Source organism: Leopardus geoffroyi, chromosome D3 (assembly GCF_018350155.1).
Source record: "Leopardus geoffroyi isolate Oge1 chromosome D3, O.geoffroyi_Oge1_pat1.0, whole genome shotgun sequence".
NCBI classification, from domain to species: Eukaryota; Metazoa; Chordata; class Mammalia; order Carnivora; family Felidae; genus Leopardus; species Leopardus geoffroyi.
The window spans coordinates 40,845,546-40,872,606 of NC_059339.1; the positions used below are offsets into that span (position 1 = coordinate 40,845,546).

At 37.9% G+C, this 27,061-nt stretch overlaps 1 protein-coding gene across 2 annotated transcripts in view; it reads left to right on the forward strand.

Moving 5' to 3' along the window:
• LPIN2 (lipin 2) overlaps nucleotides 1-27,061 on the forward strand; it is an 86,183-nt gene that overhangs the window by 38,874 nt on the left and 20,248 nt on the right. For both annotated transcript variants that reach the window (XM_045458788.1, XM_045458787.1), the window contains exons 2-7: nucleotides 6,089-6,289; nucleotides 14,003-14,098; nucleotides 17,411-17,712; nucleotides 23,893-24,000; nucleotides 24,669-24,795; nucleotides 25,638-25,983. In XM_045458788.1, the coding sequence (XP_045314744.1) occupies nucleotides 6,098-6,289; nucleotides 14,003-14,098; nucleotides 17,411-17,712; nucleotides 23,893-24,000; nucleotides 24,669-24,795; nucleotides 25,638-25,983 (1,171 nt within the window). In that variant the 5' untranslated portion in view covers nucleotides 6,089-6,097. The remainder of the gene's footprint in view (nucleotides 1-6,088; nucleotides 6,290-14,002; nucleotides 14,099-17,410; nucleotides 17,713-23,892; nucleotides 24,001-24,668; nucleotides 24,796-25,637; nucleotides 25,984-27,061) is intronic.

Genomic DNA, 27,061 nt, shown 5'->3' on the forward strand with positions numbered 1-27,061 from the left:
CTGTATTTGAGCCTCGTTACTGATAGATTCCATTTATAAATCTACATATCATGATGGCTTGCTTTAGTTTCTTTGATGCTAAGGAAAAGCTACTAAGCAAATCTTTAAACTACCCATTTATTCCAGATACTAGTGTATGTTTACTTGTAAATTTTTGGTGAGAAAAATCTGATAGTGGGCACCTTCATGCATGAAGGACTAATTCAGTCTATTGAATTTTACACATAAAGAGCCATTTGGTTTCTAATAAGTATGTTAGTTAATTTCTGTCTTCCGACTCTTCCCATTTTTAGTTCACTGATCAGTAAGTACCTCCCTGTCTCGGGAGTTCCCAACATCTAACCCAGCCTATGGGAGCCAGTGCCTGGACCTAAGCACACACTATACATTGTATATACTGTATATTAGTCAGGCCTATCTACACCACTGTGTCTAGTTTTGGATCTCCCATTTAAAGTAAGTTCTTTAGTTTGTCATAAAAGTGAAAGTAAACCCAGTCATTTTAGAAGAATGCTTAGCCCAGAATAGATGAGACCTATAGTTGTACAACAAACTCTTTGGTGTATAATGGTATTTAGAAGATTCATGGTGACTTCTAGTGGACATAATGCTAGGGCTGTCTGATACGGTTATCAACTTCTTGGTGAAAGGAATGAATCTTTGTCAACAGGAAGTACCCCAACATTGAAAAACAGTACGACAGTTATGTTGTTTAAGAGGATACTTGTCTTAGCTTGGGCTGCCATAAAGAATACCACAGACTGGGTGATCTAAACATTTATTTCTCACAATTTTGGAGGCTGGCAAGTCCAAGATAAGGTGCTGGCCAATTTAATTCCTAGTGAGGGTCCTCTTCGTGGTTTGCACACTTTCTCACTGTGTCCTCACATGGTAGGAGGAAAGAACATCATCTCTGGTGTTTTTCTTTCTCCTTATAAGAACATTAATCCCATCGTAGAAGCCCAACCCTCTTGACCTCATCTAAATCTAATTGTCTCCCAAAGGCCCCGCCTCCAAATACCTTCACTTGGGGGGTTAGGGCTTCAACATACAAATTTGAGGAGGAGACAGGTTCAGTCCATAACAATGCTTAACTGTTTTAAGCCTTAATTTTATTATCTTTAAAAATAGAAATAATATTTACTCATTCATAAGGTGGTTCTGAGATTATGTATACGCTTAGGAATTTGGTACGTAGTAAGTTCTCAAAAAATTAGTTGCTGCTATTCTGATGATTAACTTTCCATATTTCAGGGGTGTGCTAGAAGCACTTTTGATATTTGTTGAAACACTGGGCTAGATAAATACTTTGAGTTCTAAGAATGCATTTTTATATTTTTTTCTGTGCTTGTGAGGCTGAAGATAGGGATGCTGCTCTATGAACATCCTTCAGTTCCACAGTGCTCTGTGTGGGCATCTTTATGTCTGTCTGCTTTCTGATTATGTATTTACTCTGTCTTTGCTTTGCTTTTTCTCTGAGTTTTTATCTCTTTCTGCATCCCTCTCTCTTAGTCTCTTTGTCCCTGTCCTTGAATTTATTTTCTCCTCTCTTTTTTTTCCCATCATTCACTATAAAATATGGTGAGTAATGTACAATGTATATTATTTTACTATATTTTTTAATCTTTGTTTTATTTCAAAAGATAGTCTCTTCAATGAGGTGTATCCCTGACATGTGACTGGGTTACTTGATTGTCTTTCTGCCCTTGTTCAGAGTCCCACTTTCCCAGGCATTGACCAGGACAGGTGTCAGAGGACTGAATTTGTTCTCACTTGGTTTTATTATGGCTAGTGCTGAGCTGGACATGTAGGAATAAAGTTTTATGGTACTAGGTAATGCTTAAGAAGCTGGGGGTTTTTGTTTTGTTAAAAAAAATTTTTTTTTTAATGTTTACTTTTGAGAGAGACAGAGAGAGAGCAGGGGAGGGGCAAGAGAGAGGAAGACACAGAATCTGAAGCAGGCTCCATCCAGGCTCCGAGCTGACAGCACAGAGTTGACATGGGGCTCGAACTCACAAACTCTGAGATCATGACCTGAGCTGAAGTTCGATGCTTGACGACTGAGCCACCCAGGCGCCCCTGGATGAAACTGGTTAATATATCGCACATATAACAACCAGCTGCTTTTCCCCCAGACATAACCATGGGGCAGCCCCCTCTCCCAGCCTAGTTGGAGTGCTCCTCCTAGCAGAGTTGTGCCCCTCATTCCCAGGGTGTAGTGAATGTTACGGCACCAGGCGTCCCTTTACTTTTGTTTTACCAGCCTTTGTAATATAAACAATTGTTTTATATCTGCTAAGAAAAAAACCAATCATTTGATAGCCTGTATTTTTCTACATTTAGCAACTGGCATTTACACAATAGACTTTCTTGTATAACAGCACATCCTTTAACCATGGTAATTAAAATCATTTTGAGTAGATGTAGTTACACTTAATTATGGATTCTGTGCTCTAGTTGATGTAAGCTTATTACACATTTAGTTTATAAGACTTGTTTTATGGCTGAATGAGGATGCTTAAAGTTATCATTTTTCAGTTTCTTTTAAGGAAAGGCCTATATAATCAGTTACGAAATTTTTAAAAATTTGTAACAAAGCTCATTTTTAAATGGCTACCAGTCAGTCAAGCAGTTATACAAAGATGGACTGCTTGGGTGCTGATTAATGTACATGCCATGACAAGCAAAAAGCATGTCGTGAGCAAATATTACATATTATGAACATTCTGATGGACAGTTCTAGGTTGCTAAAAAATACTATCTGATAAAAGAGAGTGAAAATATGAACTATACAAGATTAAATTTTATTTCACCTTTGTTTTTGGAGACATTCCTAACATAAAAATTGTACACCATGACCCCAGAAATAAGGAAAAAAAGATGTTTATTCTCTTTTCCTCTAAGTGGTAGTGCTCTTTTATGAAACAAAATATAATGAGATATTCAGGTAGCAAGTCAGCATATGAAAAGATGTTCAGTGTCATTAGCCATTAGGGAAATGCAGATTAAAACTAATATCACCTGTACCTGTCATCATGGTAAAATAAAAAAGTACCAAATGATGGCAAAGATGTAGAAAAATTACATTTCTCAGACATTGCTTGTGGGGGTGTATAATGGTACAGTGACTCTGGTGGCAGTGTCTTTGAAAACTAAGCACGCAGTTCTCATTGAACCCAGCAGTCACATCCCCGGGGGGGATTATTCTAGTCAATTCGAAACTGATTTTCTTAAAATTTTTTTTAATGTTTATTCATTTTTGAGAGAGACAGACAGAGCATGAGCGGGGGAGGGGCAGAGAGGGAGGGAGACACAGAATCCAAAGCAGGCTCCAGGGTCTGTCTGTCAGCACAGAGCCCGACGTGGGGCTCGGACAGATCATGACCTGAGCTGAAGTCGGACACTTAACTGACTGAGCCACCCAGGCGCCCTTGAAAATTGATTTTCACACAAAAACCTATACATGAGTGCTATGGTAATTTTAACTGTAATACTCAAAAACATGAAATCACTCAGGTGTTCCTCAACAGTTGAGTAATTAAACAAACTATGGTACCTCCGTATTATACAGTGCTGCCTCACAATAAAAAGGAACAAACTGTTGATACATGCAACAACCTGGATGAGTCTCCATAGCAGTATAAGAGGGAAAAGGCAATGAATGACAAAAGGTTATATACCTAACTTTCTTAAAAAGGTCAAAAGTGACAGAAACGAAAAACAGAATTAATGGTCTCCAGGGATTAAGGAGAGAGTGAGGGAATTGGATGTATGTGGCAATAGGACAGATCTTTAGGATGATGGAAATGTTCTCAATTTTAACTGAATCAGTGTTGGTACCCTGATTGTAATATTGCACTAGAATTTTGCAAGATGTTGGAGGAACGTGGCTTAAAGGATACATGGGATCTCTTTGTATTTCTTAAAATTGCATGCATGCAAAACTATAGTTACTGCAAAACAAAAAAGATTAATTTTTAAAAATGAGATGTAATACGAATATTCTGATGAAACAGTATTTCCTCCCTACACACGTTTCTAATTTTTTTTTTGTCTCGTTTATTGATGGTTCATTTGATCCTTTATTCATTGAAGAAATAATTATTGGGCACTTGGTATATGCTTAATTTGGCCTTACCTAATGAATTATTCTAAAACCAAAATCAGAACTAACTATTTTATAAAAACAAAACTTGCAACTATTTTATAAAGGATACTACCTTATTTAGTAGTAAATTTTGCAGCCAGTTTACATCCTCAGAGCCATCTCTTCTGGAGGTACATTTTGGGGCCTTTGTAACATTAGCTTTAAAATATTCAAAAAAATTTCCGGGGTAAAATTATTGTGGCTGTGCTCAGTAGTATAAAACTGATGGGTCTTGATTACACATTCATCTGTGTATAAGAGCAGAAAAAATGTCTGAGTGCAATCTGGGCACTGCCAGCAGGCACTCGCTCACCTGTGAGGAGTAGGGTGAGTTTCTCTGGAGGCACATGTCTTAGCACACCCCTAAGTTTTCCCACTGGAGTAGCATTCTTTCTCCCATTTCAGCTTTGGACTTCTCTCACAACATAGAATGTGATCTCTGGTAGCTTTTCTGTGCATGTAACTTCAAGCTTAAGGCACCTGAAAAGCTGGGGGTAAAGAGACAGATGTGTTTATGAGGAATGATCTGGAGAATAAATTGTCTTTTCTCTGGTTCAGTGAAAGTTGGCCTTTGGCTTAGCCAGAGCCACGGAGGATCTCTTGTTTGGTCTATGTCCCTCCTGTCCCCAGGCGAATGACTTGCCGAATTGTGCTTTGACATAATACTAGGGTTGTTGGTGTCTAATGAATGAAATGTGGTGGTATTTGATAAGTGGAGATGAAATTTGATAACGTTAGGACTAAAGAGCTATTTTTTTCTAATTAGTAAAAGAATTGAGGGGGATTCAAGGAGACTTCCCTGCTGGTCTTCATTGCATACTATATGGTAGGCGCCCCAACCTGTGGTCAGATAAAGCCAGCCCTAGCCTCAGCCACAGCGGATGTGGGGCAGAGGAAGCAAGCATTTCCTAGCGACCCTGCAGCCTGGGTCAGGTGCACATTCATGTCCATCTTTAACCTTTTCTGGAGGATCCTTTTATAGCATAGTGATCCCGATTTGACTAGTTAATTGTAGTTGACCAACAAGATTAAAACCCTTTTCTGTACTTTGAACTTTATAGAACATGAATGTATGTTCTAGTGAGTTGTGTTCAAGCACTGAGGGGATTTTTGATAAAAATAACACTATAAATAGGTTAGACCCAGTCTAGCTCACCCAGAGTTTATTTAATCTAGCATGCCTCTGAACCATATTCAGTTTTTGTAGAGTTTTGTAGAAAATTCATCTCTCATTTAATTGTCTTCAGCAGAAACAGTGGATTTTCTGGTTTCTCCCAGATGTGATCCTTGGTTATTTTTTCTGCTTGGCTGCTGTGGCCAGAGTGGATGCAGTTGCCCCAGGTTCCTAGTGATCTTGGGCAAGAGGGCAGTGGTGGTAGTCCGGGTTCTTTGGTGGTTCTGTGCAGGTTCTAAATTTCAGAGGGACACCCCTGCTGGCAGCTAGCAGAATCCATGATGATGGAAAAGGAAAGGGAAGTTAGAATTTTACAGTTTGGCAATGTTGGGGAAGGAATTTGAGTTGGAGCAGGAAGCACAGACAGTACACAGATAATTAATATATTAGAATCATGATCAGCCCTACAAAAGAAAATCAAACCTGGCTCCTCTGAGGGAATGACAGTTAAATAGATGTCTAAAGAATGAATGAATTAACCCAGCTGGGGTGAGGAGAGAAGTGAATTAGTGGCATGCCTCAGGCCCTGGCTGGGACAGCCTCTCATGATACAGAGGAGAACCATCTGATTCTGTCGTTGTGTGGAATTGTGTAAAAACAGTGGTAGCGTGAGACTAACTGGTTCAAGATCAGCACAGTTAACAATATCTAATATGACATACAAATGCTCAATACACTTTTAATCACCACTGTTTTTTTCTCTGTCATTAGATCCACAGATTCAGTGTTACTGTCTCATCTATTTTTTTTTCCCCTGTCTTTTGTAGTTTCAAACCATGAATTATGTGGGACAGCTGGCTGGGCAGGTGATTGTCACTGTGAAGGAACTCTACAAGGGCATTAACCAAGCTACTTTGTCTGGCTGCATCGATGTCATTGTGGTGCGACAGCAGGATGGCACCTATCAGTGTTCGCCTTTTCACGTTCGATTTGGGAAGCTGGGAGTCCTGAGATCCAAAGAGAAAGTGGTGAGTACAGGAGACAGCTTGTTCTCAAGGAGGGTGAAAGGTTAGATGGGAACAGAATAAGTTGTTCCTGTGTACTCTCTCTGGCTCTTTTTTTTTTTTTTTTTTTTTTTTTTAAGGAAAACCTGTATAATGTTGAAGATAATCATATGAGAAGTCAGCCTTTATGTTTTATTTTGAAGTTGCTGCTGAATTCATAAGCATAGAAAGTCTCTCTAAGGGAGAAAAAAAGCTGAAAATTATCTTGATAATCCCATTTGTTGCAGCTCAGAGGAGCAAAATAGAGAAACTGGAGTTGTAAATGGAGAATGTTAGGTATATTTAGAAAAAGTTTCTTTACCTTATATACTACTTTAAAATATTTAGAGCAGTGGCTTCATACTATTTATGAATGGAATAGACTGAGGTAATCAAGAATACATTACATTTGTTTAAGTAAAATTAATGCCAGTTTTCCTTGTTTTGAGAAAGCTGTTGAATCTTATTTGTATCTAAATTTTGTTAGTGATACCAGGACTTGTCTCCAGATCTTACTAAATGCAAACTCACATCATGGGCTTGTTGGCGTTTAGTTTTATTTCAGGGAAGGTTCATTTAGAAAGAAGATAATTTGTATTTTCCTTTTTCTTACATCCTCTCTCCTTCAAATATTGGAACAATGGTAAGACATGTTAGTATATTTGATGTCAATCAAGTTAGAAAATTGAGCTAGTAATAAAACTTTGCAGGTACGTGGTAGTATTTTTTTTACCCTTCTGCTCTTACCCCACATTATTTACCTAAACAGTGGAGGGAGATTTTGTCAGGATTATAAAGCACAATGAAAGATCTACACCATTTTGGGTCACAGAACTAGATGTTAGAGGACCACTGGCATAATTCGAATCATCTATTTTCAGATTTTGGCTATTTTGCATAGCTAATCTTATTCTTTAAAATAGAAATTTGTGTTTTAATTAAACTTAAGTTTTTTGGGGGATGGAAGAAAAGGCTTATGGGTTGCACACAACTATATATTCTCCCCACTTGTCCCCCCCCCCCCCCCCCCCCCGCCCTCAAAACACACATCTTTTTTCCAAGGTATTATAAATCAGTATTTCACTGGAGAACCACCTTGCAGGATGGCAGGGTTTGTATGGTCGGCCTCTGTTCAGAGACACCCTTTGGAAACCAAAAGCAGTTGCAATTCACTTAGTAACTTGGAAACTTTCCCTTGCAAAACAGTGTTTAGCCACAGTTTAGCTTCTTGGAATTTTTTATTTCTAGCCAGTAACACTAACGTATAGTACTTTCAGTTTTTATCTGCTTTGGGAGAATCTGTACAAAATTGTTTATGCGCTGAAATTTCCCATTAGTTGTGCAAGGATCTATTCAGGAAATGGCTTATATGGCACTTTTGTTTGTTTTTCTGTGATCTGGATTTTGATCAGTAGATTGGTTAAGTCTTTTGGCCTTTCAGAATGGAATCTGCAGGCTGATGTTATATGTAAGCATTTGTGTATCTATAAATGGTGACCGGACAGACAACATACCTCTTTCTACGTGCTGTGTGCCTCTAATTAAGAAAGTACAAGTTCAGTACCAGGCTACCCAAATGACTGTATTCTGTATCTTGTCAAACCCTTGGATTTTAATAGTCTGTCCGTGAGACACAGGAAAAGGGAAAATTTCTTTTGCGCTAGTACCCCTAGGAGTTCAAAGGATGTGTTTGAGCAGAAATTTGGCTCTTTGACTGAAACACAGCTTTCCTGCGACAGTACAACCAGAACCATGTCTGCCTTGAGATACTCAGGCAGTTTGGATTAACTGTCTTATTTTAGGTCAGTTTGGACTAGGGAAAGCTACTCACTGATTTTACACTAAGACCCCAATTATGGTGACACCTATAATGGTGGCACCTGGACTGGAAATCATAATCATCTTAAAGCTTCTGGTTAGGGAGATACCGTATAATAATTTTCCCACTGTCACTGCTATGTTTTTGTTTGATAGAACACCACTACTCCCAGTATATTTCATAACCCGAGTTGAATTTCAGAAGGTAAACCTGCAGTTGCTGTTTTTAAAATACTAATTTTGTTGATTTAACGCAAAACTAATGATTTGATTACTTATCAAAGTTAAATAGTCCAGTGTATTAGACAGGAAGTTTCCATTGTGGGTGACAAAAATCCACCTCGCACTAGCTTAAGCAAAAAAAGGGAATTTATTGGCTTGCATAACTAATGTCCAGGAGCATTTGAATTAATCAGGTCTTTGAGGGTGTTAACCAGAACCCTGTCTCTGCCAACCTCTCAGCTCTGTCTCCTTTTGTGTATGCTCTCTCTAATGCAAGATGGCCACAGTACCTCCTGGCTTATTTCCCATGAACTCAGCAACCCTAGGGGAAAGAGAGCTGCTTCTTCCCACAGAAGTATCAGTGTTTAATCTCCCTGTCAGTCTTGAGTCACATGTACCTTGCAGACCAGTCACTATAGCTGGGGTGGAATGTACTGATTGGCTTGGCTTGGACAGCAGCCCCATGAAGCCACGCCTGAAACTGTCTGAAATGGAGGATGAGGAGATCTCCAGAGGACACCACCGATATTCTTACCTGAAGAGTGGTATGCCAAAACAAGTGTCTGCTATAGCAGGTATTTCTAAAAAGTAAATCAGTTCTATTTCAACATCTCAGTCATGTATATTGAGCAAGATTAAGCCACAGTGTAGGAAGTAAGACTATGTAGATAGGAATATTGTTTTAGATACCAGTTTATAAGGAGTAGTACATCAAAATGAGTACCCTCTTTAAAATAATCACCTTGGGAAGCATTTTTCCAGTTTGGTGCCATCTCTCAAAATATTTCTTAATATTTTTGCTTTGTTACTTAAAGAGCTTCTGGCATATTCTTTTAGTACCCTTAGTATTGCCGCAATTTGATGTTAGATTTAATTTGGGGGTAACCAAACTCCATTTAGAGACAGAATAAGAGAATAGTCATATTGGAAAATATCATATTTGATCACTAAAGTCAGACAGGCTATAAATGAAGGGTGAATTTTTTTAAGATGGTTTAAAACCAGACTGCATTCTGAAAGAGGCATTGTTCTATTTTCCCAGCTCCCTAGGATAAATGGATAACCTACAAAGATGAAAAATTTGAAGGATACTAGTTTGAATCTGTTATGTTTTTTTATGAAAGGTAAAATAACTTTAATATTTAATTTGTGTGTAATTTAACTTAAAGAATTTATACAACCACAAATCAATAAACAAATGATAATTTCAATTATTTTTATGTCCAACTTCTAGTTGAAAAAATGCAATTAAGTATTTAAGTCATCCTGAGAAGCCTAAAATTTGGCATTATGGAGCAAATTTAGTTTTCCCAGTCCCCTTGCTCTTACAGTCTAGGAAAATATATCTATTTCTTTACTTCATCAGCCCTCATGGAACTTAGAAAACATTTTTCCTATGTAGAAGCTGCTGCTATTAGAGCTGCTTCGGAAATAGATGATTCGAGATGCTTATGTGACTTCAACCAGTTTATTATGAAACACATTTTAAACTTAACCTGAAAATAATATTTTTTTAGCCCAGGAATTTGTTGCACTACTTGGTTTTGGAAGCGTTAGATTCCATGTCCTACCCAGCTTTATTTAAGCCATAAATATTCACAGTAATCTAAAACATGAAGAACTTAGTTGGGAAATGAATTAATGTTTGTCCTGTGGAAACTTATTTTATGCACCCTTTTCTTTTAAGAAGTAAAAGAGGGGTGGGGCGCCTGGGTGGCTCAGTCGGTTGGGTGTCTGACTTCAGCTCAGGTCATGATCTCACTGTTGGTGAGTTCGAGCCTTGCATAAGGCTCTGTGCTGACAGCTCAGAACCTGAAGCCTGCTTCAGATTCTGTGTCTCCCTCCCTCTCTGTTCCCCCCTGCTTGCGCTGTGTCTCTCTCTCTCTCTCTCAAAAATAAAAAAAGATTTTAAAAAAATTTAAAAAGTGAAAGAAAAATGAGTTTCTTACAAAATAATAATTTTGTTAACATTTCTTAAATAGGAATTTTCTTTTGCATAGGATTTAATTATTTTGTATTTAATAGTTGCCTATTTTTCTCATTTTCTGTTATAATTTTTTTTTCCTTTTTTAAGAGCTGTTTTCATTTTGTAATTAACACAGTAACACATATTCAAAGGATATAATTTTAAAACTTTTACCATAGGTGCACTCATGAAAGCATCACTGTAGTCATGACATGGAACACTTAGCTGTCCTCACAGTCTCTTCCAGTCTGTGACTGTTCTGAGTCAGTTTTTTAATGACATTAGCATATTTTTAACTCCTATATTTTAGATGTTTAACAAGTTGCAAATGTATTTTAAATAGTTTCTATATCTGTCACCCACTTCTTCCCCTACTGTTGACATTTCACATGACCGTGGTACAATTTATCAGAACTAGGCAGTTAACATTGGTATAATATTATTAACTAAAGACCTTATTCAGATTCACTACGGTCTTTTTGTCTATGATCCTATCCAGGATCCCACATTACTTTCATTCTATATTCTGTAACCATTCTGTCTTTCCTTACAACCTTGACTTTTGAGGAGGACAGAATGGTTATTATGTAGATTGTCCCTCAGTTTGAGTTTGTCTGATGTTTTCTCATTTGGGGAAGAATAACACAGAGTGATAGTGTGCCCTTCTCAGTATATCATCTTAGGAAGCCCATCATGGTGCCGTATCTCATTATTGGTGATGTTAACTTTGATCCCTTGGTTAGTGGTGTCTACTAGGTTCCTCGTCTAAAAATTTATTTGTGGGAAGAAACTTGGAGATTGTGCAAATATACTGTTTTTCATCGTACTTCCACCCATGGATTTTAGCATACGTTGATGAATTTTGCTTGCAGTAGTTATTACTGTGGTGTTTGCCAAATGATTTTCTGTTTTCCATCCTTTCTACTCCATTTATTAACTGAAATTCTACTGTATCAAAGAGCTATCCTTCTGTTTACTTATTCAATTATTTATTCAGCTCAGTATGGACTTCTGAATATTAATTTTACTCTTTGGGTTATAATCCATTATTATCATTATGTAGTTGCTCAAATTGTCCCAGATTTGGCAATTAGTAGGTAGCTCCTTCAGGTTGAGTCCTTTTGATATGTTCCCATCATTTTTTGAGCACTTCCTTACTTTTTGGCACCGTGAGCTATTTGACAAGAATCTACTTTACCTGCCTCAGCCCTGGAATGTAATTATTTTGTTTCTCTGAGGAGCAGTGGTTCCTTTTATTAGAGAATCGTATCTAGAAACAAAGCATCTGGTCACTAGGTGTGCTCATTACTGAGGTGTCATTGCCTCTAGGCCCTGTCAGCAGGCAGAGCTGGAAAATCTCTGTATGTCAATACGTGTACCTACGTTTGTCTGTAAAAATTATGAGTTCACACTGATTCCTCTGATTCCAGTCCATCCTTAGAAGGTTCCTTCTCATCTCCTTATTTATAACTTCTTTTTCTGACAGTGAGAAACATGGCTCTTATTACCTACAATATGTTTACTTATTTGTTCAATCCTAAAATACATGTAAAATAGTTTTAGAATTGTTACCCACATCTCTGTGATTTTTTTTAATTACTACAATATTTGTTTATAGTGCTTTTTGTCTTTAGTCTTAGAATATTTAGTTTTATTCCTTATCCCTTAGTGTGGTTATGTTACTAACAGGATTTTTATAATAAGCATTTTGACAACATGTTTCAGTTAATGATCTTCACTGACCTGATGTGACCCAGCACTCAGTGTCAGAAGGGATAATTAATTGGTCCTCACTGGGAAAAACCCAATGGTTTTGCAAAGTTAAGAACACTTAAATTGTGGACTACTCTATTTATATACGTATTACATTTTTCTGTACTTTCGTTTTTATGTCCCCCGAACCAGTCTAAAACTGGAGTTTACAAGTTTATCTGTAAGTTTCGAAAGTTGGTGTTCATTTATTATTATAAGATGTTTAAAAACATTTATTCACAGTCTACAGATGAACGACTACATTATTTTTAAGTGGTAAGTAGTATTTAATATTATATATAAACAGTCCTTACTTTGCATGGTCGTATAGATCATTAAAATGACTGGGCAGATTTCATCAGCATGGATGGAACTGGAAGGTATTATGCTGAGTGAAATAAGTCAGAGAAGGACAGATATCATATGTTTTCACTCATATGTGGATCTTGAGAAACTGAACAGAACACCATGGGAGAAGGGAAGGGGAAAAATTGTTACAGAGAGGGAGGGAGGCAAACCACAAGAGACTCTTAAATACAGAGAACAAACTAAGGGTGGATGGGGGTTGGAGCAGAGGGAAAATGTGTGATGAGCATTGAGGAGGGCACTTGTTGGGATGAGCACTGGGTGTTATATGTAAGCCAATTTGACAATAAATTCTATTCATAAAAAATATATACATAGAAAAAATGACTGGGCAAGTCAAAACCCAAAGCAAACTTAATAACAGAAAAATTAGGATTTTTCCATGAATTTTACAAATTTTTGTAAAAACTTTCTATTGTCAGTTAAAAATGTGTAAGAAAATGAAAAATAGTAAGTTGGTGTTTAGTACGCTGCAATTTAAAACATTAGGAACATTGAGAACTAACATGTCTTCTTTGTAAAATAACTTAGCAAGATTAGTTGGTTTGAACAGTGCTTGCCTTCTTGATGTAAAACTTAGGATACCGAACAAGCATCTCTCGTCTTGGCAAATTTTCGTATGCTTTTCTGAATTTGGATCACCTTTCAGGTTTTCAGCTCTGAAACATTCAATGTCATGAAGTATGTCAGAGTTCCTTCAGTGTGGACATTTTTTGCCCACATCACTTCCTCTGGGCCATCTTCATCCTTTTTGTCACAGCCACTCTGCTCCTCTGTGTGGATGAGCCTGCCTTCACCAGGTGCCTCTGGCTGCACATGTTGAGCCTTTCAGGTGGCAGCAGGGTCCCCATTCCCGCAGGCAGCTATTTCTTCTGTAACTGTTGACATGCAGTTTGAAGTTTACTTCCAGTAATGTTACGTTTAGTTTGTGGCATTTTGATCTTGGCCAGTTTCCTCTTAATTATCCATTTTTATAAAATGTCACATGGGTTTATCAGTGGGAAACAAGAAGACAACTACCACTACAAGCTTTGCTGTCTGTGCCTGAACTGAGTAATAATAGATTTGGTGCGCTAGTCACTAGTGCACTTTTTGAAAAAGTGATGCGATGGGTTACCAATCATGCTGGGCATCTGTTTTTATGTAGTGATCTGTAGACAGAGAGCTGGCAGTGAAGTCTGTGCTCTCTGGAGTTACAGGTAACATACTGCATTAACTGAAATTTGTGGTTGTCTGAAGCGTGCCAGCTGAGGCCTGTCTGTGGTGTAACTCTGGAAGTGCTCAATTGCTTGTTGACCATAACATTTGTCTATTTTATGCCATTTGGGAAATTAAGTACAAGATTTTATGTTCTAAAAATGATACAATATTTTCTTTCAATCCCTGGTTACCTATCCCCTTCCTTCCCAGATCTGTTTGGTTTTTTAAGGCAGGTTGGTGGGGCAGGTAGCAGTGTTTCTCAGAGACTATCACTCCAGGAACCTCAATACTAAGTTTGGCTTGAGAACCCAGAATTTAGGCTTCGTTTAGCATGAATGAAAGATTTAATACTAAATCATACTTTCTCTTCTTAGATTGATATAGAAATCAATGGCGATGCAGTGGATCTTCACATGAAATTGGGTGACAATGGGGAAGCTTTCTTTGTGGAGGAGACTGAAGAGGAATATGTAAGTTCTAGTGGGTCACATTTACTTTACACATTGTATTCAGGCTCCAGGATCTGTCCCCAAACAGAAATGTTCAGTTTTCATGGTTAGTTATAGAGGTGATTGTTGCAGGTTAAACAAGCTTTAGTTTTAGGTTGAAGAACTAAGCTGTCAGAAAGGAGCTAGAGTGAGTGAGGCACTTTTCTCAGCACCAAGTGTCAGAATACAGAGAGCGTATAGAAGGCCCTTGCACTTGCTCTTTTTCTCTGTCTTTAATGAGCTTTCTTATTTAGTATCTGTTACAGTTTACACGTTGACTGGAAGTTAGTTCCACCTAAGTAATGAAGGCATATCTCTCTGCAGGCTGTGTGTGTGTTTGTACATGTGTGACCTTTAAACTTGGAAAACATGTTTAACCATTTTGGTTAGGGACATTGGATCGCTAATCTTGAATAGGCTTGTGAATGAGTTTATTATGGTCTCCAGAGATTTAAATTAATTGGCCTGTATCTTTTTAAACCATTATTGCATGTTTGGCTTCTTTAAGTAAGAGAGAACAGTTTGTTCCTCCCCGCCCCTTCACCCCATGTATCCACTGATGGTGGTAAACTGTTTTTGATGGATCTTAGAAGAGGCATCTTCTAGCTTTCATCACAAAGAATAAAATCTCAGCAAAACTGATAACCTTCAAGTTATTAAGGATACAGGACTACTTTTTTTGGGGTTTTCAAAGAAGAAAAGTCACCAAAAAATAGAATGAGATTGTTTATCATTTTTAGTTTAGAGAGAAACCAACAATTTAGATACCAATATGTGAAGCAGCAGTGCAAAGTATGGTTATGAAAACAGTCCAGAGCAGTCTTTTTTTTTAGTACCTATTAATTACTTGTTTTTATATTACCTTGTTTGTGTTTGCTTGGCCTTATCAAAGTTTTTCCTCATCAGAGACAGAAGCAAGAGGCAGAATGATACAATAAATGAGTTACCACAAGAATAAAATATATATTTTTTTAACTTTTATTTATTTGAGAGAGAGAGCACACACATGGATGCAGGGGAGGGGCAGAGAGAGGGAGAGGGAGAATCCTAAGCAGGCCCCACGCTGCCATTGCAGAGCTGATGCAGGGCTCAATCTCACAAACCATGAGGTTATGACCTGAGCCAAAATCAAGAGTTGGACGCTTAACCAACTGAGCCACCCAGGTGCCCCAAGAATAAAATATTTTTGATGTGTTCCTTAAAATCATGTATATTTCAGGACATTGGTTGATTAGGCTTTGTGTAAATCAGTGAGCGAGAGGGTGGGTTATCGATCATTTGTTATGTGGTTCTCGTGGTCATTTCTGATGATTCCACTTACAACTATGCTTAGTAAGGTTAACTTGGAGAGTGTGAGCTTTCCAGCCCCTTTTGCCTATCCCATGTATCACCAAATTATTCAGATTTTCTTTCGTATGCTTCTCTGTGAATTTTTTTTTTAAATATTAATTCATCCAACATTACTACTCTATGCCACATACTATGAATAAAATATGTCCCCACTCTCCAGGAGTTTACAGTTATAAAAGGGATAAGCATTACCAACACCCATCTGGCTGCCATTTATTTACATACTTGTTTCTCTCAGACTTTGCTCATCTAAACTGTATATCATCATCCTTTTCAAGCTGGTAGTTCTGTATCTAACCCTGTCCTGTTAATAGCTGCATAATCATCCATAGTATGGATACACCACAATTTAACCATTCTTGTACTGATAGAGATTTAGGTTATTTGATCACCCCCAACACAATACACATAGTGCTATAATAGAACTAGGAAACACCACCAGAGACAAAATAGCTTTTAAGAAGTACCAGTAAACTTTGGGGCACCTGGATGGCTCAGTTGGTTCAGCATCTGACTCTTGATTTCAGCTGAGGTCACGATCTCAGGGTTGTGGGATCAAGCCCCCTCCACTCAGCACGGAGCCTGCTTAAGATTCTGTCTCTTTCTCTGCCCCTTTCCCCTACTCGTGCATGAACTCTCTATCTTTCTGTCTCTCTCAAATTAAAAAATTTTTTAAAAGTACCAGTAAACTTTATTTATACAATTAATAAAAAAAGACCATTGAATTAAAAGGCCCTGGAAGTCAGAGACCACAGCCTGTAACTTGGGTGCCCTGGGGACATGTGGAATAATATCCTGTCATCACAGTGCTGGATAAACAGAATTTTGGCTCCGGGGTAATATGTCTATCAAAGCCAAATTCAAAAGCTTGATTTAGAACAATTATGGAAATTCACTCATTTTCAGGACTATTATGTAAAAACTTGAGTATTCTAAGTTACTTGAAGTTAATTTATGTTACCTACCTTCCATTTCCCCCATGATACAAAGGGGTGAAGCCAGTAACTACGAAGTTAATCTTCTGAACACCAGACTTTGGTCATTTATTTGATGTTAAATTACGAGTTTATTTCTAACTGTTGGGCCTTATTTTCTTCTTTTGAATTCCTGAAAGGATGTTTTATTTTATTTTATTTTTTTTTTAATTTTTTTTTTTTTCCAACGTTTATTTATTTTTGGGACAGAGAGAGACAGAGCATGAACGGGGGAGGGGCAGAGAGAGAGGGAGACACAGAATCGGAAACAGGCTCCAGGCTCTGAGCCATCAGCCCAGAGCCTGACTCGGGGCTCGAACTCACGGACCGCGAGATCGTTACCTGGCTGAAGTCGGACGCTTAACCGACTGCGCCACCCAGGCGCCCCCTGAAAGGATGTTTTAAATAACGTTACAGTTTTAAAATCTGCCAACTTCATTTGTAATAGGGTATTGTGTATTTTAATCACCTTTTCACCCTCATTTAATTTAGCAAACACAATTTACCGGAGATCCTCATTTCACTTACCTGTCCTACTGCCCCCTGTCTGATGGGGTGTTCCTGATCCCTGCCTTCCGCTTTATCCTGTTACTGTTCTTTGTAAGTTTTTGACAGAGTGCTTCGTATTGCCTCCTTGGAATGCTGCTGTTGCTGCTTTGAACTTCCCTTTATAGAAAATTTAACTGGCTGTGCTTTAATTACAGTTTTTGTGTGTGTGTGCTGATTTGGTATATTGGTTCCTTCAAGTATATTCAGTTACATGGACCAGATGAATTATCTGTGTGTACCAGGGTAAAGACCTATTCAGAATAGAGTGGGCAGTAACATAGTTTAGTGTGACATTCTTACCTTTAAGGACTATGTATTCTTCCTACCACTGTGAATTTAGATATGCAAAGAGTTCATTATTGTTTTGATTCACTGTCCACTTTGTCAGGGACAACTTTTCTTTCTCCATGTTCTCTTTAAGGAAAAGCTTCCTGCCTACCTTGCCACCTCACCAATTCCTACTGAAGATCAGTTCTTTAAAGATATCGATACTCCTTTGATGAAATCTGGTGGAAATGAAAGACCATCTCAGAGTTCAGACATCTCCCACATGTTGGAAACGGAAACAGTTTTCACTTCAAGTTCTGTGAAAAAGAAAAAACGAAGGAGAAAGAAATGCAAACAGGACAGTAAGAAGGAAGACCAGACCGCTTCTCCTGCTGCAGAAGATACCGTGGATGTGGAAATGAGCTCTGACGATGACAAGGGGGCCCAGTCAGCAAGGTAGGGCTCTTAGTGTGGTTGCCAGGCATCCACACACGCTATGGGCAGAGCTCAGGTACAGTGAATTGTTGTTGTTTCTTTCATGGATCTGCAGTGTGAGTTTTGCACTTGTTTTTCCCCATGACAATTTATTGTGGAATCAGTGTAAGAGGCATTTTTTTTTTTCCTTTCTGTTATTCTATAAAATTTGCCATCAGACGTCCTGCTGTGGTATTGACATACCACTTGAAGCAGACTGGCAGTGTGTGTCTTTCCATCAGTAGGTTTCCAAAAGCCAAATAAATTGTAAGTTACAAAGAAGGTCTGAATTAGTGACTTGGCCCTGAGGCCACATCTGGTGTATATCCCTACTCAGTAGTCTTGATATCTCACCTGTTTCTGAGAAGTTTAGAGTTTTGATTTTGATTTTATCATCAAAACATTCCCAGTAAATTGAAAAAGAAAGGAGGATTTTTGTGTGTGTGGTGGTGTTTTTTTTTCAAGTGAGAAATCTTTGACCACTTATTTACCAGCTCAGTAGAAGAGCTCAAATATGCCAATTTTTAGGTCAGCACTGGGTTTGGAAGGTTAGGGGGTAGAACATGTATTTTTTTGTTCAAGAGTTCAATTTGTACAAGGTTATCTTCAACCTGTTCACTCAGTGACTGCTGTGGCATTGGAAGAGGACCATATGTGTGTCATGGGGTGGTTTACTTTACTGATGAGCATTGGACAAGAAGTTGTTGCCCACAGTGACCCTGAAGTTCTACCTACAGTTTTTCCAAGATCCACCAGAAAGGACACTGAAGTAACACTTTTGCCCTTAAAGTTTATTTGTGTCCTTTATCATAACACAATTGAGCAAAGTTTAGAACTCTTGAACAACCTGCAGCTTCAGTTTAGGAAGTTAAAACATTTCTAAAACATATGCAGAGTTACCTGATAAATGTACAAGAATCATTATTCTAAAGGAATTAATTTACAAAATTAATGTTGAAAGTGAATGCATTGCAGATATATTAGTGCATGCCTTATTTTCTAGATTGTGTGAACAACTGCCTGCTTCAGCCAAATCTGTCAGAATACTGATTTGGTCAACAGTTCATGGTTGTTAGTTCTTTCTCTCTGAGCCAGAACCTTGCTTGCTTGGTTGGTAAGCAGGCATGTCAGAATGCTTGTGAAGTAGTGGCTTATGATAATTTTCAGGAGTTTGGTGGTTTGCTTTTTCTCTGGATTACGTGGATCATAGATACTGCCACGTGGAGGAACTCTTTCCTAAAATCTCCTTTAAAAAAGGATCTGCTTAATTATGCAGCCAACAGAAATTAGGACTTAAAAAAAAAAAAAAGGACAAAATTTAACAGTCTTGAGAATTCAGGTCAGGTGTATACTGAAATAAGCACTGAGCTAAAAGGTAGAAGACTGGGCCTCTTCTGTTTTTGATTGTGGAATAGCAGCCACTTGATTACTCTGGACCTTTGTTTTTTAATCTGTGAAATAAGAGAATTGAACTATGTGGTTTGCAAGACCCCTTCCAACTCAGTAGATTCTAAAATAATTTGGAGAAAGATACTTATCAAAAGTATTAGCAGCATATTAAACAATCAGAGAAAAAGAATAGGAAGTCAACTGCTTTTGCAGTTGTGCAACCTAGAAATCAGATAGGGTTGGGACATTTGCAGCTTTCGAGTATCTTCCCCTCCTCCGGCCCCTACCACTTAGGAAAGAAATTCTGTTTCCAGAGAAATACCTAAAAGTGGTTTTTATTTTATTTTGATAAATAGTGTCCTACTTAAATAGCTTTCTCTTTACTTTTCAAGAATTTCATGGATAATAGAATTAAGGTTAATTGAGGCTCCATGAATGAAGCAGGTGAAAGATGAAACCACCCTTAAACCAAGTTGCTGTTGCATAGCTAGGAGAAACACATTAAGTGAAAATTGGAGAGCTTTACAGAGAGCTTTGTGTAAATTGTACCTAGTGAGCCTCTCCGTTACTCAAGATGGACTTGTATGTAGCATGGAAGCCTTGTTTGTCCTTCCAGAGGATGGAAGGATGTGTTAGTGTGTATATGTATTAAAAATGTTGTACCTAGGATAAGTAGTCTTTTGGAGGGAAGAGTCTTTTCAGATTGGATGGTGCTGTAGCACAATCATGGGTGCAAATGTACAAAATATGCCACTGGTGAAATACTTAAAATACCCAGCACTATTAAAAATGGAGGCTTAAGACTGCACCATCAGAAAGGAATCTCTTCTTTTAATCCACCAAAGCAGACTTGTTTGCAAGTTGTATCTGGGAACTAAGTAGAGGGAGCCTAAGACTTTTTATAAACAGCCTCCATTGCCCTGAGGCTGCGGACTTCATCTCCTGATCAATAACTGGCTTCCAGAAAACCCTCCGTGTTCTTCTCTGATGACTGGAATCTTACAGCCTGCTCCCTGCCATTCCTCCCTTTGATTTCTGACACAGTAGACAGAGAAACATTGCAGGGCTCCTTTCAATCCTATTATGATGTTATCTTTTATCGGAAATGTCCCATATCCAAAAGCAAAATGAGATCATTAGCCACACTGAAATTTATTGACCAGTACTGTGCTAAGGCTGAGGATAAACATATTGTTTACCGAGTTAGTAATCTTTGGTCATGGTGGTTAGCAACCCTGTTTATCTCTTACATAATACCCCCAGTTAAATAGACAAAGATTCATTTAGTCCCTCTAATTTATCCCACTTAAATAAAGCAGGCCATTTATTTTAACTTTCTATTGATTTTTTTTCCCTGCTTTTAAAAAACTGAGGTAATAATTTACATATAGTTGTATTTATAGAATTTAAATATGCAAGTATGCAATTGAGTGATTTTTGTCAGTTGTATATACATCATGTAACCTCTGTGGGCTTTTGAATAGGAAGGATAATTCGTTTATGAAATGGTATTGAATTTGAAGCCATGTTGAGATACATCTGTGAAGGCTGAAGTGTTCTCTTATATACACTTAGTATGAACTCCAGCAACTGGACCTCCCACATCCCCCAACCCTGACTCAGGGTTAGACTGTTTACCCTACTGCGAATGCTCTGCTGTTCAGTGTTAATGTATGTAATTGTCCTATATTTTGACACGGATGTAGTCAGTGTTTGTACTGTTGTCTTCACATTCCAGTATCTACACTCCCTTTTACCCTCATATCATGAATTTAAGTTCCTCTGTCATGGTCTACATAGCTTGTTGAATGTTCTTAGGCACAGGTGCCATTTTGAAAAGTGCTTATTAGCAAGTTTTTAGAAGCCTTATTTTGTTTAATGGATCATGGGACCAAAGGGAACCTCAACATCAGCAACCTTTTTCATCACCTAAAATAATTGTCTAAACTAACGGGCCTCATTTTTGTCAGGATATGCCCAGAGAAGACCATTTCATGTCTTCCCCGGGGGTATAAGTTCTTAATGGTGCCTGATCTTGATCTTTCTTTCTCTCAGCAATATTTTACTAATACCAGATTGCTTTCTGAGCTCTTCTTGACTTACGTTTTATACTACAGTGAAATATATGCCAAATAAGTAAGTTTCTGTGACTTTTACATTGTTCTTTTCAAACCACTTTCAAACCATATGGATAGTGATGCGTCAAACTCTACTCTCCTTTCAAATTTGTCAAATAAACATCTGATTCATAAGCATCACATTTTCCCTTTTTGTTACCATTTGATGTTCATTTTTTAAGGGGCACTGGGATGGCTCAGTCATTTAAACGTTTGGCTCAGGTCACGATCTCATGGTTCATGAGATTGAGCTCTGCGTCGAGCTCTGCTGAGAACACAGAGCCTGGTTGGGATTCTCTCTGTCTTTCCTGCTGCCCCTCTCCCCCACTTGCACTCTCTCTCAAAAAAAAAAAAACAAAAAAACAAAAAAACAAAACTGAAAAAAAACACCCTCCTGATGTTCATTTTTTGAGAAATAGAATGTTTTTAGCTAGATATCTGCCTTTTTCAAGTATAGGTTTTTCTCCCCTTGAAATGAGGTATTATACCAGAGTTTAATTCTTCTGAGAGAATATTAGAGTTGGGAAAACCTTAAATTAGAAGATACAGCTATATGGAAAAACTATTGCATGGCAGAGATAGTAAAGCAGAGCATGTTAAACAAAGATATAAAGGAAGAAAGGTAACATTAAAAATTAAAGTGATTTTTACCTTTATTTTTAGTCTGCCATATTAAGTAAATACAGATATTCTCATTTCATGTAGAGTATCTGTCCTGGTAGAATGTAGAATTTTTTATAAGAAGCTCTCAAACTGGAAAGTATAGTTTTTCTTTATACTTCTCAGAGCTTTCAGCATAATACACTGCGTAAATCTCATATAAACTCTGAAATAGACAGGACAAGTGATAAATTTCCAACTAAATATGAAAAACTGGGGCCCACAGTGCTTCTGAGGGATGTTTTCAAGGTTATATGGCAAGTTAGTTACATTAACTATGCAGATTCAAGAAAAACCAAAGGGTAAATTAATTAAAACCCTATTGGCATTAGTTCATCCTCCTATAGAGAATATAGGGACATGTGCAAGGGGGAGGGGGAGAGAGAGGGAGAGTGAGAATCCCAAGCAGGCTGTGTGGTGTTAGCACAGAGCCTGATGGGGGGGCTCAAACTCACAAAACATGAACTCATGACCTGAGCTGAAACCAAGAGTCAGATGCTTCACCAGCTGAGACACCAAGGCACCCCTCATCTTCCTATAGTTCTAAGGTCTGTGTATGAATCTTAAAAAAACATTTTTTATGTTATTGTATCATCATCCTCATATCCACACATCATGTAGATTCTAAATAAGGAGAAAGTTCTCAGGTAATTCTTGGTCCAAACAAAAAGAAAAATAAGTTCTGCATGTTTTTAAGAGTTTGTTAGAATATTTTTGAATTTTTGAACCATAACTCTTGTTTTTAGCTCATAGTCTTATATTTTCTTTAATACACAGAAGAATATAGTGAAAGAACAAGGATTTGTTTTGAATACAGCTACTTACTAGCTCTGTGACTCTGGGCAAATTACTAAACTTCTCTGGATTCTTGATTTATTTGATATCTAAAATAAGATATTCTTGGGGTGCCTGGGTGGCTCAGTCGGTTAAACCTCTGACTTCAGTTCAGGTCATTGATCTCAGGGTTCGTGAGTTCAAACCTCACATCAGGCTCTGTGCTTACAGCTCAGAGCCTGGAACCTGCTTCAGATTCTGTGTCTCCCTCTCTCTCTGCCCCTCTTTCACTTGTTCTCTCTCTCTCTCTTTCTCTCTCTCTCCCTCCCCCTCTCTCCCCCCTCCCTCCCTCCCCTCCCTTCCCTCCCTCACACACACACACACACACACACACACACACACACACACACACACACGAAACACTTAAAAAAACTAAGGTATCTTCAGATTTGTAAGGATTAAATGAAATATACATAAAGCCTTAGTTTTCCTCTTGAAGCCTTTGAATCAATTACCCTGAAGGGCTATAAGAGGAAAAGTTTTTTTTTAATGTTTAGGTTTTTGAGAGGGAGCATGAGTAGGGGAGGGGCAGAGAGAAGGGGGCAGAGGATCCAAAGCAGGCTCTGCACTGACAGCAGTGAGCCCGATGTGTGGGGCTTGAACTTACCAAACTCTAAGATCATGACCTGAGCCTAAGTCAGACGCTCAACTGACTGAGACACACAGGTACCCTGGGAATTGTTAATCACATCATTTTCACAGTTTTAATTTATTGAGAGAGAAAAAACGAGCGAGCAGGGGAGGGACAGAGAGAGAGAGAGAGAGAGAATGAATCCCAGGCAGGCTCCACACTGTCAGCGCAGAGCCTGACCTCAAACTCAAACTCACCAACTGTGAGATCATGACCTGAACCGAAATCAAGAGTTGGACGCTTAACCAGCTGAGCCACCTTGGTGCCCCCAATCACATCATTTTTAAACACATTCTTTTCTGTCCTTCCTCTGTTTATTCCGTATTTAAATAGTGATGGCAGTAGTGTATGGTGGGTGGCATGGTGGCATCAGTGAATCCCCCTTCTCCTTCATATTTTTCTTCTAAGAGGATTAGTTATTAATCATTTGGTCTTCTTCATTTGCATCATTTAGACAATGTGTCCGTAGATTTGGAGATATTTTTATGCTGACAGTGTCATCATTCCTGATTTTGTTTTTTTCCTTTACAGAGGATCTTCAAATGCTTCCTTAAAGGAAGATGAATATAAGGAGCCTTTGCTCTTCCATTCTGGGGACCATTACCCCTTATCTGATGGAGACTGGTCCCCTTTAGACAAGTAAGTATTTTTAAAATTTCTCCATTTGTTTAAGAAAAGATATATTAAATAGGTTTTCTGTTATTTGACAGTAATGATATTTCCTATTTCTCTCATATAGGAGAACTGAATGTGTACTTTCAACATGAATATGGACCTTTTCTCTCAATTATTTTGTTCCTAAATTTGATATGATTTAACCCTCACAATGTTAGTTAGTGTAGATCTGTATAATCTGCATAGAATTTAGCCCTCTACAATTCTTAAATTCTGATCTTACTGTGTCAACTATTAACTGTAGACGGATAATGTGAAGAAAGGCGCAGTCACACTTTGTTCTGTGTTTAAATCCAGTTTCTCTCATGTATTGATTTTGTTCATTTAACCCATCTTTTCTGTACATTTCATCTCCTGTAAAATTATCTTTGTCATTGGTTTCTTGTGAGAATCAGTAAGGATAATGTATATAAAGTGTTTATAGAGAACCCAGCAAGTCCTCATTAGATCCTGGTTGATGTTGTTTTTATTAAAGAACTCAAATGGAAGAAATAATTTATATTCCCTTCAATAGGAGTCTTTATACTTAAAGTTGGTATATTCAAGCTTATATTTCCTTTAATGTGTCGAGCTCAGCAAGACTGAAGTTTCTGACTTTAAAGGCATCACATTTTTTTGTCCCTTGTTTACAGCCCCTATTCCCCAACAGCAGTGTGTCCTAAGAGTGATTCAGAGCTGGAGGTGAAACCTGCCGAGAGCCTGCTCAGATCGGAGTCCCACATGGAGTGGACGTGGGGAGGGTTCCCAGAGTCCACCAAGGTACTGATACTCACTTGCCTGTGGAGTACGTCCAGTTAAAAACCTGTGAGGTGTCTCTGTCTTTGAGTAAAGGAGGAGTGGTGATTTCTGAGCCAGTGCCCGTGAATATAAATGATGGTAGTGCCCTCGTGTGGTCACAGAAAAGAAATCCAAAGTTAACATTTTTCATAACTGTTTGCAGCAGAGGGATTCCAGCATTATATTGTGTGTTTCTAGTTAGTCAGTAATGTTGATTGTTAATTAACATTTTAATAAGGAAAATCTCAAAGGTACTTAAAGGAAACTAGGATTTCCACACTGAAGTTTTAAATAGGAAATTGATTATGAAAACTTTTTGCCAGCTCATAAGAAAGAAGAATTGGAAAGATAGATTACATGAGAGAGAAAATGTTTAGTCCCTGTAAGTTTATAAAAAGTATACATTTGCTTATATGTGTAATTTGCATTGATACTTGACTGCCCACTTTTATGCTATTTCAACAGAGCCTTGAGATAGTTCAAGCAGGGCTAACCTTTCATATAGCACTCAAGTTTTCTCCCTGAAAATGAACATTCTTCCTCTTGGCATCTAAAAATTGTCGTAATTCCTTAGTCTTCTCTGGTGCTTAACTCTTCATAGTACAACAGTTACAAATAGATCTCTTGTAAATATCATGATATTGAACAAAATGCAGTTATTTTTCCAGCTTCTTAATTATGAAATATGTCACACACATAAAGTAATATACTTACTGAATGTTATGAGTAAAATGAATATGTTTACCTGCATCCAGATTAAGAAATAGATTATAACAAATACCTTTGAAAATAGTTTAATTTTTAAACAATTCACCTTTTTTTAGGTCAGCAAAAGAGAGAGATCTGATCATCATCCTAGGACAGCTACAATTACACCATCAGAAAATACCCACTTTCGGGTAATTCCCAGTGAGGAGAACCTCATAAGTGAAGTTGAAAAAGATGCTTCCATGGGAGAAACGGTCTGTACCATAGTGAAACCCAAACCCAGAGCCCCGTGTAAGCAGATGAGCAGTGCAACTTCTGCTGCGGAACTTCTCGAACCTCCCCTGGAGCCTCCTCAGATTTCATCTATGTTAGATGCAGACCACCTTCCTAATCCATCATTAGTGGAGGCTACCTCAGAATCAAAACCTGCAGCTAAAGTAGACTCACCGTCAAAGAAGAAAGGTAATCATTTGTTTAATTTGGCGTCAGGTACTGCAAATTTAGATGATAAATTATTTCAGTGTTTCAAATGATACTCGATGGCTGCCTTTGTATTTCTACTCCCTGATCAGAACTTATCGTACAGTTAGGATCACTTATTTAATAGGCCTTCCCTGCTGCACTCCAGATGCCACTGGAGCAGGATTCTGACTTCCTCCCTGTTCTCCCCCGACTGCTGCTACTCAGTGTGCCCTCGGGAAGCAGTTATTGAAAAAATTAATGAGCATGTTCAAATTAGTTAATGCATAAAATTAACCACTTTACTGACTAAACGTCAATAGAGTGAAGTGAAATCCTAAAAAATTACATGTTGAAAAAGAAATAATTGGATGAGAGAAAAATGTTTTTACCTAAAGCATCTGGTTAGTTGAGGCCAGATTAAGTCCTTTTTTCTAGTAACATGGGATGTAAATAAATGTATGCTAATTATTAGTGTTCTCTTTTTTTCATTGATTTTTTTTCCTCTAAAATAGTTAAAAGATGGGGTCCAGCTCTTGGCTGCTCAACAGCTGTGTCTCACTTTTGGAAAACAAGTTTAATAAATCAGAATATTCTTACTATTTAAAATATAAAGTTGTCCGTTGATACTTAGTACAGTAAGAGCCAGAACATACTCATTGTCTGAACACTGGCCTTGGCCCTATTTTTATGGAAGTAAAGCCTTACTTAAAAATTGAAAATACCCACTGTCACATAATAGCCAAATACGTATTCACTTTTTTAAAAATTTGAATACGAAAATTTAAATAATCACAAACTGACTTAGAAAGTACTACAGGTATGAACCTTCAGAGTCATTCAGAAATAACTTATTTAAAATAAAAGAATTTGACTCTCAGGGGTATTTGTGGCCAAATATGATCATCCAGGTAATGATCCTGCTTAACTTGTGACCTTCTTTTTTCAGAGCTCAGCACTTTTGCAACCAGAGGCCATGTATTCTGCTTTAAGAAATGTTAGGGAGGAAAATCTAGTTTTCAGGGTGAATGTTTTGTATTACACTAGAAAATAACAACCCCTATTGCTAGCACATAGTGAC